Source organism: Hemiscyllium ocellatum, chromosome 47 (assembly GCF_020745735.1).
Source record: "Hemiscyllium ocellatum isolate sHemOce1 chromosome 47, sHemOce1.pat.X.cur, whole genome shotgun sequence".
Classification (NCBI taxonomy): Eukaryota; Metazoa; Chordata; class Chondrichthyes; order Orectolobiformes; family Hemiscylliidae; genus Hemiscyllium; species Hemiscyllium ocellatum.
The window spans coordinates 21,397,840-21,410,384 of record NC_083447.1 but is presented as its reverse complement, the minus strand read 5'-3'; the positions used below and the strand labels follow the sequence as shown (position 1 = coordinate 21,410,384).

Genomic DNA, 12,545 nt, shown 5'->3' with positions numbered 1-12,545 from the left:
GATTTTTTTTAATTGTGAAGATCGTTAAGATCAGAATTAACAAAAGATACACCTTTGAATACAAGTTGCCTGTTACATAACCTTTACCTTTGTGAGGCAACATTGAAAGTGCAATGCTCAAACCTTCTAACTAGGAGGAACTAGATGCCAATTACATTGAGAGCACCACCTCTGATTGCCTGATTGAATGATCTGCAACAGGAAGATCGAAATGCAAATGGAGGGATTGATGCAGAGGACAAAAATATGGAAAGGTCAGATGTCAGATGCACCAGAACAATGGTAGGGTTTAGAGGGGAAATCAAGAGTAAAGACTGCAAAAACGTTGCTTTCATGTCTTCAATGTAGAATACTGAGGCTGAAAAAGTAGAAAAAGCATCCCAGGGTACTTTGTTTGCAGAAAATTTTTCATGTCCTGTGAGGATTCAACAACATAGTGGAGTAAATTTGAAGTTCAAGTTTAGAAGAATGAGAAATTACATCACTGACAAACTATAGGTTCTGAGGAGGGTTTAACTGGTTCGGTGTTGAGAAAAGTGTCCCGATCATGACCGTTCTGGAACTGGTTTGAAATAATTCTAAAATAAGTTTCGAAGGTTTAAGAAGCCAAAACGGAAATTGCTGGAAAGGCCCAGCAAGTCTAGAACATCTGCGGAGAGCAATCAGAGTTATGTATTGGTTCCGGTGAGCCTTCCTCAGGAAACGTAGTTTATGACGTGTTTAGGGAGGAGCTTCTTCTCCAGAATGCTCTTGGATTCCATGTGGAATCCACTTGTACAAAGCGTAGTTAAGGTCGGATCAGTGAATATGTTCAAGACCGAGAGGGTTTTCTATGATAAAAGAGTAAAGAGTGGTTGAGGGTGGGAGCTGGTGGTGGGGAAAGATAATGGCAAGAAAGTCACATTCTGATTAGCGACGCTTTCAGCAAATGGTGGAACGGTCTGATGGAGCCAAATGATTCAACTTTGCTGATGTTTCTTCTGTCCTGTTGTCTTGACCGGATCAGTAAAGCGTTTATATAACTCCCTGGATAGATTGTTTTCAGACTGGATTAGTATTTTTTCTAATTTGCAAGTTTGTGGTGTCATCAAAAACACGAGTTTTGAAATGGCTGTCTGTCTTATTAAATGAGAACATTGAAAAATGCAACATAAAAATGGTTAAACGTAGATAGGAGGCAAGCCAGCCCTAATCTAACTGAATGATTCAACAGTTAAATATAATGAATACCTTCTGTACACAACCTTCAAGACTGAACTCCTGATATCCTCTATGACCAATTCAAGCAAAGTTGAATTAACCTTCCCCTGTTCTTTTATAGATGGTTCGAGAGAAAGTGAATGAAATTTCTGATTGTTTGCAGCAGTAACAAAGAGACTGAATTATTTTCTTTCTGTGCCAGTGTTACTTGCATTCAGGCACCGGATGACCTGCTCCTGCATTTATGTTACTTGTAAGTCATATACAAAACAGTGACCTCTTTCAGGCCTCAGCTCTTTCGGTTATTTCATGTACAACGGTTTTCAGCGATTCAGTCACATGTAAAGTAATTCATCTCTTACTATACTGACTCATGCTTCAGTACAGGAAAAAAGACCGAACAGGATGCAGCCCAACCTTGTTTTCTCGTTGACAGCTGCTTCCTGCTGCTTTGGGGTTTTTTGTTGAGCTGCTCCCTCTCTCTGAGTCACTGTGAATACTCCAAGCGCAGAAATACACGGCCGAGTGATCCACTCGAAGGCTGGAAGTGTGCAGGTTGAACTCAGAGTCACTCGGCCGCTTGGCGGTGAATCCATCCACTGGCTCTTCTGGATTTATGTGAGCTGTGCCTGTGGAGTAAAACATAAATCGTAGCCCCTTCCCGGGGTCTTGTCTGTACCAGTACATGTCAGGGTTACTAGTGCCCTGAACGGTGCACTTCAATTTCAGTTCTTTCCCGGGAGAACTGGAGACAACAGCGGGAGTCTGGTGGATAGTCTGTGAGTTTGCATCTGGGAAAAAAAGAGAAACGGTTGTGGGGGTGGAAAGTTAGTAAATTTGACTTTCGGGAAATGAGAACAAAATAGACCCTCAAGTTGTAGAAAGACAGTAGGGCAAAAAAGATAGAGAGAAAGACGAAGGCAGAATTATATTATCGGTAGAAAAATGTCGAACAAGGTTATTAATCAGATTCGTTGTTTTTACTAATTAACTTACAATAAAACAAGATCATCAATCCCAGGAACAGATACATTTTAAACTTAAAATCTTTCGCCGAGAATACAGTGGAGCATAAATAGAAGTGTGAACTCCTGGAAGTCCCAGTCTGCTCTTTTATTATATTGAGGAAAACCTAGCAAGTGATGTGTCTTTGGACACGCCCCTACCTCTGAATAAGGCTTTGTGAATCATCAAGTCCTGAAATGGGACATCAATACCTAGCCATTATCTCAAGTACGGTGTCACTCTTCACTGCATTGTAAGCTCTCCCCCAGATTCTATATTTCTGTCAAACCAAAATGCCAGGCATTAAGTCTGTGGATACCTTAGACCAACCACTTCTACCGACCTTTTGGAAAAACAGACCCAAAATCGGAAAACATAAGTTAACTTTCTTTTAAAATCTGTCTGTTTGTGGTGTTCATATTTTTGCATTTCTCTCTGCTTTCCTCTTTCTCTACTTTGCTGTTTCGTCATTTCTTTTACCCATTGCTTTATACCTTTATTTACTTTTTACTCTTGCACTTGAATAATCCCATCCTCCAAACGTTTTGCTCAATAGTTCAGTTAGGTTAAAGGTAGGATGATGTTACAATCTGGCAACTCTCTTTTGCCTTTTTGCTATCTTGAGTCTAATGGACCCCCAAGGCACTAAACATTAAAATAGCTTGTCTCAGTTTTCGTTGACAGAAGTATGATGGAAGAAGGATTATTCAATTTTGTTTTTAAAACCCATAGAGTTGGCAGAGAGGAATTAATTTGCTGCCTAAGTATTTGGAAAATAACAGGTTGAACACTGAACTGCATTGAGACACTGAAAGTTACTTGTAATTTATTAATCACACTTGTGGTCCAGATCCATTTTCTATTCCTAGTGCCTTGTTCTTTGTCTCTGTGAAGAAAGACCGCAGAGTTAGAAGGGATGAAAACTTGCACCTTTTTTTGTATATGACTGTCTATTTATCCTTCTTGATTTCTATATCCTTCACAATCTCATTAATTTACTTATTTTATTCTTGCTGTCTACTTCTCTATTGGCCCTTTATTTGAACCATATGGACAAATACTCTGTGAAGAGTTTCTAACCTATACAATCTGGAAGAGTTTCCAGACCATAAGTCCCTATTTGCGAGGAAATAAAAAAACCCAACATGCTGCGGGTGCTAAAGATCTGAAATAAAAATATAGGGAATACTCAAGTAACTCGACAGGTCTCACAGTGTCTGTGGAAAGAAAAACAAAATGAATGTTTCAAGTCTAATATGCCTCTCCTTTCGAAACTCGAATTTCTTCAGCATTGCTGACTACAGATTCAGGTTTGGCGTATATAAAATGCTATACAGGATTGATAACATGGACATTGAGCAGATGCTCCTCCTTTTGAAACAGTCTCAAACAAGAAGTCATAGATATAGAGTGAGAGGAGGTAGGTTCGAAACTAAGAAGAGGAGAAACTACTTTTCTCAGGGAATTGTGAATCTGTGGAACTCACTGCCCCAGAATGCAATGTAGGCAGAATCAATTAACAGATTCGAGAAAGAAATAAATATGTTTTTGATGAAAAGTGGGATAAAGGGCCATGATGCAGACTCACAGACTATCCACCAGACTCCCGCTGTTGTCTCCAGTTCTCCCGGGAAAGAACTGAAATTGAAGTGCACTGTTCAGGGCACTAGTAACCCTGGCAGGAAAGTGAAGTTGAGACAAGCGATGATCATAGTAAATGTTGGAGTGTGTTTGAAGGGCTGAATGGCCTCTTCATTGCTGTGCAGCATCTTCGAAGATTGAAAACTCCCTGCAGCTTTGATCGAGTGACTTAGTGTTTTTGTCCCATCCCTTTGTAACAGTATCAACATAAGGCTGAATGGTCTCCTCCTGTTCCACTATCATAGGGCTGTTGGACACAATGCTTCACCACCTGTTCGTGTCTCACACGTTCGATGGGCTGAATGGACTCCTCCTATTCTACTTCAGTCTGAATCTAGGAAGCCTTCTTCTTCTCTCTTAGAGCACCCTCTGCTGCTCCTGTGGAGAAACAACACAGAGAAAGCAGATAGAACCCAAGTCTGTTTTTCTGACGTATTTTCCAGACAGTCGCAGACTCTCAGTTATCTTTTTGTTACCAAAAATTGTAAATATTAGCTCTTAGATGCTTCTATATTGAATCTCTTTCTGCAATTCTAATCTGTCTAATTTTATAAACATGCATCATCTGCTAATAAGCAAAATAAAGACATTAAAAGTTGTCACACCTCTCGGTTTATCCTATACAGGTGTTTCCTGCTACAGTTGGAGAATTTAGAGAGCTGTTCCCTCTCTCTGAGACACAATGCAGACTCCAGATGCAGTAATACATCACTGTCACCTGCCTGTGGACTTGTGAGGAAGGTTTGGACATGGGCCAATCCTGTTTAACCAATCTGAATCAACAACATTGTCCAATCTAATCCGTCCCACCTCCTTTGGCAAGAGCCATAGAAATGGTGGCCACCATCGAGCCATTCAGCCCATCATGGATATGCTAGCTCAAGGACACCCAAATGCCCTTATTAATCCCATCTTCCTGCAAATGGCACATACTTCTGCAGATTACAGCACTTGACGCACACTTCCAGGTATATTTTAAAGCGTTTAATGCATTTGTCTCCACCTCCAAATCAGGCAACAAATTCCAGACACCCACCAACCTCTGCATAAATGATCTTTTTTCCTCAGATTCCCTCTAATTCATCTGCCACTTAGCTTGAATTTATGACCTTGGTTTGAATTAAATGATTTGAATGATTTATTGTCACTAGCATTTTGCATATAAGTACAGTGATAATTGCAATATGTCCCAACTCTTCAGTGAGAGTTTGACTTACAGAATATATGAAGACAAAAAGCATGAAATTAAGATATAAGACTTAAAAATTAATAAAAATAGAGTTCATCTTCGTCCCTTCTTGTGCTCCACTCCATGTTTTCCACAATAGGCTCTGGACCCACCAATATCCCTCCTTTGCAGACTATTTCAGGAGTACCAGTTCGGGCCTACAGTCATAACTGAAGCCTAACATCTCAGATTAAAATGCCAATCACATATTTTGCCTTCTCTGTGCCATCACTGTGATGTCCATTCCACCACTGCTTTGCCACTGCCAGTGCTAGACCCAATGAATGTCAAATTCACCATCCTCAGCTACCATGTTTCATGGCTGGGCCTACCTCAATAATGTCGCTTCCACCAATGCAGGAGCAATCAACGCCATTGTCAACTTCTGTGCTCGGTCCTCTGCCAACTCCATCTGACTGAAGTCTTTGGCATTGAGGTCATTCAAATATACAGTGAGCCCACTCAAGTCCACAATGGCCTCAGTGGCCACCACTGATGTTGGTGCCACAGCCGAGCTTTTCAAATGAGGTGAATATAAGTAGAAATAAAATCAAGCAAAGAGAAAAAGAAGATATGCGAACAGAAAAGCATTTGGAGAGGACGGGCCCAGGGATCAGGAGCCCTGCTCAGCTGTCATCTTATTGGAAACTCTCTGCCTGGGGAAATAGGTTATTCCTCTCTACTTCATTTCTAATCTTCACAATGTTGTGTACCTCAATCATGTCACCCCCTTAGCCTTCTCTGTTCCAAGGAAAACAACCTCAACAACCTCTTCAATCCCTCCCTTCAGCTACAATTCTTCAGCCTGGTGATATTCTGGTAAACATTCTCTTCACTTTGTCCAGAGCAATTGCATCTTTCTTATAATGTGATGACCAAACTGCAGACCATACATCAGTTGTGGCCTCACCAGTGCCTTATTCAGTTTCATTATTGTCCCTAATTTTGTGTTCTATACTTCTGTCAATGATGAAGATCAGTCCATATGCCGTCTTTGCAATCTTATCTACCTGTATTACTACCTTTAGGAACCTGTGCATTTGCACACCAATATCTCTCATTTCACCAATACCTTTCTCAGTATAATCCTATTCATTGTGTATTCCCTTTTTACTGTTTGACTTAGAGTCATAAAGTCATAGAGATGTACAGCTTGGAAACACACCCTTTGGTCCAACCCGTCCATGCCAACCAGATATCCCAACCCAATCTAGTCCCACCTGCCAGCACCCAGCCCATATCCTTCCAAACCTTTCCTATTCATATACCCATCCAAATGCCTCTTAAATGTGGCAATTGTACCAGCCTCCACGACTTCCTCTGGTAGCTCATTCAATACACATATCATCCTCTGTGTGAAAAGGTTGCCCCTTAGGTCTCTTTTATATCTTTCCCCTCTCATCCTAAGCCTATGCCCTCTAGTTCTGGACTCCCCAATTGCAGGAAAAACACTTTGCCTATCCATGCCCCTCAAAATTTTGTAAACCTCAATAGGGTCATCCCTCAGCCTCCGATGCTCCAGAGAAAACAGCCCCAGCCTGTTCAGCCTGCATTACCTCACACTTAAAAGTGTTGAATTCCACCTGCTGCTTTCCATTCTGTTCCACGAACCAATCAATATCATTTTGAAGCTTACAACTGTACTCTACACGATTCACCACAAAGTCAACTTTACGTCATCTGCAAGTCCAATTTGTTAATGTATAAAGTAAACTGAAGAGATCCCAAACAGGTTTCAATTATTAAAGGGACTTAAGTGCCATTCTCTCGCTTCTTTCGAACAGGCTTAATACTGTGTAAGTTACCTCACCTTGATCCTATAAATACGACTGCTCCTGTAATTTCTGTCTGATTAAATCTTCATTACCTTACTGATAGCCTCCAGTTCTGCACATCAGGGAAAGTGGGAATTTTTTATTCACTCATAGGACGTGAGCATCACTGGCTGGGCTAGCATTTATTTCATTTCTCGAGTTGTCCCTGTGAAAGTGATGGTGAGCTGCCTTCTTGAACTGTAGGAGTCAATATTCTATAGGTAGACCCATAATGCCATTCGTAGGGAGTTCCTGGATTTTGAATTGATCATACTGAGGGAGGAGCAGTATAAGTCAAAATTGTAAGTGGCTTGAAAGTGGTTGCGTTCCCAAATTTCTACTGCCCTTATTCTTCTAGATAGAAGTGTCATAGCTTGGAAGGTGGTGTCTAAGGATCTTTGGTGAAATTATGCAGTGCATCTTGAATATGGTATATAATGCTACTGCTGATCGTTATTGGTGGAGGGAATGGATGTTTGTGCCTGGGATATCAATCAGGTGTGCGACTTAGTCCCAGATGTTGTCAAGCCTCTAGAGTTGGAGTTAGGAGCATTCCATCATTCTCCTGCCTTGTACATTATGGATGGTGGACAGACGTTGGAAAATCAGGACGTGAGTTACTCATTGCAGAATTCCGTGTTTCTGACCTGCTGTTGTAGCCACTATTTATATGTGAGTCTAGTTCAGTTCCTTATCAGTGGTAACCTGCAAGAAGTTGTCGGGGATTCGGTGATGACAATGCCATTGAATGCCAATAGGTGATCGGTAATTGTCTCTTGCTGAAGATGGTCATTGCCTGGTACTTGTGTGACATAAATGTGACTTGCCATATTTGTTTTTAACTTAAACCTAGATATCGTCCAGGTCTTGCTGTATTTGGGCATAATCTCTCCCGTTTATCCGATAAATCGCTCTCATTATTTTTGAAGTTTCTGTTCTATTCCTTAGCCTTCCCTTTTCTCGGCAAAAGATATCTCAAATCTATTCGTATTTTCTCATGGCTAAAACCACTCAGATCTGGCGTTATCCTTACAAATACTTCAGTTCAACACTCGGCTGCATCAGTCTTTTCTAATTTCATCACTAATTTCACCTCAACAATCCTTTCTAATTTCTGAGGTAGAAGCAACAACGGCATCAAGGTCGCGACTCCTCCCGACGATTGGGGGACGGCGTTAGCAGAGAAGCGGTAGTAAGTTCGCAACTTCTCCCTCTGGTGGGAATCGGCGGCGGCAAAGCTCATCACCTCCCCTGAGAACGCGGCTTCTCCCGGCGGTCGATTCGAGAGGGCTGTGCGTTCCATATACCATTTTTGAGATGGGATTTTCAAAATACCTGGACGTTTCTCTTTCCTCTTGCTTTTGTTTCTTTTCTTTCTCTTTTTAAAATTTTAATTCTGGTTTTGTAACACTTTTCATTGTACTCTTACATTCCAATACTTGAGTACCCGTGACAATAAAATGTCAGTCTAATTCTAAATGGGTCTACATGCAAAACGCCAAATCGAACAGGAGGAGGTGATGAGCGCTATAATTCCATGTTGTTTACTACTACCTTTGGGATTTTTGTTGAGCTGCCCCCTCTCTCTGTCTCACTGTGAATACTCCAGGCGCAATAATACACGGCCGAGTCATCTGCCTTCAGGCTGGAGGACTCCAGGTTAAAGTAGGAGCCACTCGGTCGCTTGGCGGTGAAACCATCCTCCGCCTCTTCTCTATTCACAGTTGGCGCAACTGGAGAATAAAACATCAGTTGTAGTTCCTTCCCCGGGTTTTGTCTGTACCAGTACATAGCACCTGTATTCTTTCCCTCCACCGTGCATTTCAACTCCACACTCTCTTTCATAGATTTGGAGACAGCTGAAGGGGTCTGTCGGACCGTCACTGAGTTCACGTCTGAGAAAAATCGGTAGAGGAAGAGATCAATGAAAGGGAAAATGACCTGGTGCAGCAGAGAAGGAAAGAAAGAAATTATGAAATGAAGGAGGAAGAGATGGTAAAAGACAAGTAATAAAAGATGTCGCACTTACATTGAAATGCAACTATGACATTCAGCAACAGATACATCTTGAATCGTCAGCTGTTCTTGTGATGGAGAAATGAACGAGCAAAATATCCAAACGTCTTGCGTGCCAAACCATCTATTTCTAAATTATTTCGACACAAATGAAGGAGCCATGGTAATTAACCAAGTCTTGAACATGTCCCTCCCTCACTGATGGCAAGTCACGCCCCTTCTATATGTTTAAGCCATTGAGGCGGTGGCATGTGGTACTGCTATAACACCAGGCTCATGCTCTGCGGATACTGTTCCAAAGCAGCTACTAGAAATCAAATTCAATACCTAAATTTGGAATTTGAATATAAAATTAGTAATGGTGACCATCATTAAATGTCGCCCTTTGGCGAAGGCAACTTGCCATTTCTAACGAATATGTCCTATATTTGACTCCAGATGCATAGTAATGTGTTTGCTTCTTAACAGCCCTCTGAAATGCCTACTCAGTTCAATGGCAGTTAGGGTTGAGCAATAAATGCCCATCTTGCTGGGAATACCCACATCCTACGAAAAACTACGTTTTAAAAAAGCTGGGTCTAGTCACACAAATACTGTGAACAGGCCAGAGGATAGGAATCCAATAGTGAGTAATTCATTTCCGTTCCCCAAAGGTGGTACAAGGCACAAAGTCAGCAGAATGATGGAAGACTCCTCACTTGTCTGGATGAGTGCCGCACCAACAGCACTCATCAAACTTGACACCATCCAGAGCAAAACAAAAACCCACTTGGTTAAAACTATATCCAGAAACATTCGCTCCCTGCACTACTGACACGTAGTAGTAGCAATGTGTGCTATCTACAAGATGCGCTACAGAAACTCTTCAAAGTTCCTTCGACATTCCAAGTCCATGACCACAACCATTTTGAAGAACAAAGGTGGCAAGTAAGTGCGAGAACACAATAACGTGTTCAGCCATTTCATGGGTCTGTTACGCCTCAACAACACTTCTATGGACCTGAATTCACATTTGCACCAGAACAGCAGACATTAGCAAGTCAGACGTGCTGGTATGGCGCACACTAACGATCTATCTTTCAATTCCAGATATTTTTGAATTTCTATACAAAAGATTCACCAGTTACTCCGTTGGAGATTCAGATTGCAAACCCAGTGACAAGACATTATCCTACCATCAAAGAATTGATGCAAGGTTGGCCGTTACAGAAGAAGACTGGGATATGTTGTTTTTTTTTTGTAGATATTTTTATTGAAATTTAACATTTTTGCAAATTTACAAAAATAAACAAAACTCTCAAATACAAACATTGATGTACAATTAAATCATATATACAATAGTCATAATTTAACAAAGAAAAGAGAAAGAAAACAAAAAAAGAAAAAAGAAAGAAACGAAAAAAGAAAGAAAAAAAACTCAACTTTCTACTAATCTAACCTATAACTAACCAGAGTGTATACCTAAGTCTCTTACATGCTCGGAATGTATAAACATCAAATATAATAAAGCCCGTATTCGCGCAGGATTCCTCTCCCAAGGGGCCCCGGAGCAGCCCGGTCTGAAATCTTCACTAAATAAAAGCCCTTGTTAGGATAGCCGAAATATCTGCATTTATATAATTCAAAAAGGGCTGCCATATTTTATAAAATAATTCAGTCTTTCGGTGCACCATATTTGTGAGGAAGTCAAGGGGGATATATTCCATAATTAATCTGTGCCAATTTGAAAGTCCAGGGGGGCCCTCAGCCACCCAGTTCACCAAAATATTTTTCCTTGCACAGAAAGAGAGAATAGAAAATAGTCTCTTCCCATGCATATCCAGAGATGAGAGGTTCGAAAAGCCCAAAAGGAGAGATACAGGGTCCACCCTAATTTCCGTTCCTAAAATTTCTGTCAGGGTATTTGCCACTTTAGTCCAGCATCTGCGGATTTTCTGACAAGTCCACAGACAATGTACAAGAGTACCCACCTCTATTTTGCATTTGGGACACATTGGAGATGCTCCTGCCTTAAATTTTGCCAGTCGAGCCGGAGCTATATGGGCCCTATGAAGTATCTTTAGTTGGATAGCCTGAGTTCTGTTACAGATAGCAATTCTTCTAGCATTTTCCCAAATGTCATTCCACATATCCTCAGAGATTTCTAGCCCCAAGTCCTGCTCCCATGTTTTAAGCAGGTCATCCATGTCTCCTGAGACTCCATCATGTAGCAAATGGTATATAGTACTAACGGAGGATGCCCCCACTGGTCGTAAGACATTACGTTCTCTGTCTGATTTATAAAGACTATCTATTAATATAGTCTTCCTCTGTATATAATCTCGAACTTGGAAGTATCGAAAGAGATCCCCATTAGGTATTCCGAATTTCAGACGCAGCTGCTCAAAGGACATCAGGATCCCATCTTTAAATAGGTCCCCTAAGCATGAGATGCCCCTGGATCTCCAGAGTTTAAAGGTGGCATCTGTAATCCCCGGTTGGAATCCCCATGCGCCTACTATTGGTGCATGGGGGGATGTTTTATGTGAGTTACCCTCATTTTGCCGCATTATATTCCAGGCCTTAATTGTGTTTAATATTATGGGATTTTTACAGTGGTCTGTAATGATTTTCCTCTTATCTGAAAATAAAAGGTTAATAAGTGGGTATTTTACTTGGGAGGCTTCGATATCCAGCCAAATTGATTGTGGATCAGATGAAACCCAATCAGCTATGTAACTTAGTAGGGAGCTTAACTGATATTTCCTAAAGTCTGGGAAGTCCAGTCCTCCCCTTGCCTGTGGAAGCTGTAGCTTCTTCAGCTTAATAAGGGGCCGTCTATGGTTCCAAATAAAGGAGCCCAACCAGCCATATAATTTACGTAGGGCTAGCCTTGGCAGCATCAGCGGGAGCATTCTCATAGGATATAAGAGACGGGGCAGAACATTCATTTTAATTAATGCTATTCTCCCTAGCCAGGAAATCGGAAGGTCTCTCCATCGCTGGAGGTCCTGCCTTATCCTTTCCATTAATTGTACAAAATTAGCCCTATACAGCTGATCAAATACTGGCGTGATAAAAATACCTAAATATAAGAAGCCCTCCAGGGACCAACGGAAGGGAAAAGGGGATCCGTCCATTAAGTGGGGTATCATAGCCAGACCACCCATTGGCATGGCTTCCGATTTTGAAAAATTAATTTTATAGCCTGAGAATGCACTAAATGTATTAATAACTTGAATTAGACGAGGCACTGACATTAAAGGATTACTGAGGAATAAGAGAACGTCATCTGCATAGAGGGTAATTTTGTGTTTACCTGTACCAATCCTCGGGGCCATTATATTAGGATCAGTCCGGATGGCTTCTGCTAATGGTTCGATTATCAGTGTAAACAACAATGGTGAGAGAGGACATCCTTGACGGCAGCCCCTACCCACATTGAAGCCATCCGATCTTAACCCATTAGTAATAACAGCTGCTTTGGGGTCATTATACAATGTTGAAACCCATTTGGTAAACACCTGTCCAACGCCAAACCTTTCCAATGTGTAAAATAAATATGACCATTCAACCCTATCAAATGCCTTTTCCGCATCCAATGAAATTACTACTCCTGGTATCTTTCCCTGATGACAGGCTTGGATCATATTCAAGACCCT

The 12,545-nt window shown here is 41.2% G+C and overlaps 1 gene segment (V, D, J or C); it reads right to left on the bottom strand.

Annotated features, from left to right (window-relative positions):
• Nucleotides 1-8,415: 8,415 nt before the first annotated feature.
• Nucleotides 8,416-9,020, bottom strand: LOC132836648 (T cell receptor beta variable 30-like). The segment is given in 2 exon segments: nt 8,416-8,783; nt 8,918-9,020. Coding segments are annotated over 2 exon segments (405 nt in total).
• Between the last annotated feature and the right edge of the window lie 3,525 nt (nt 9,021-12,545).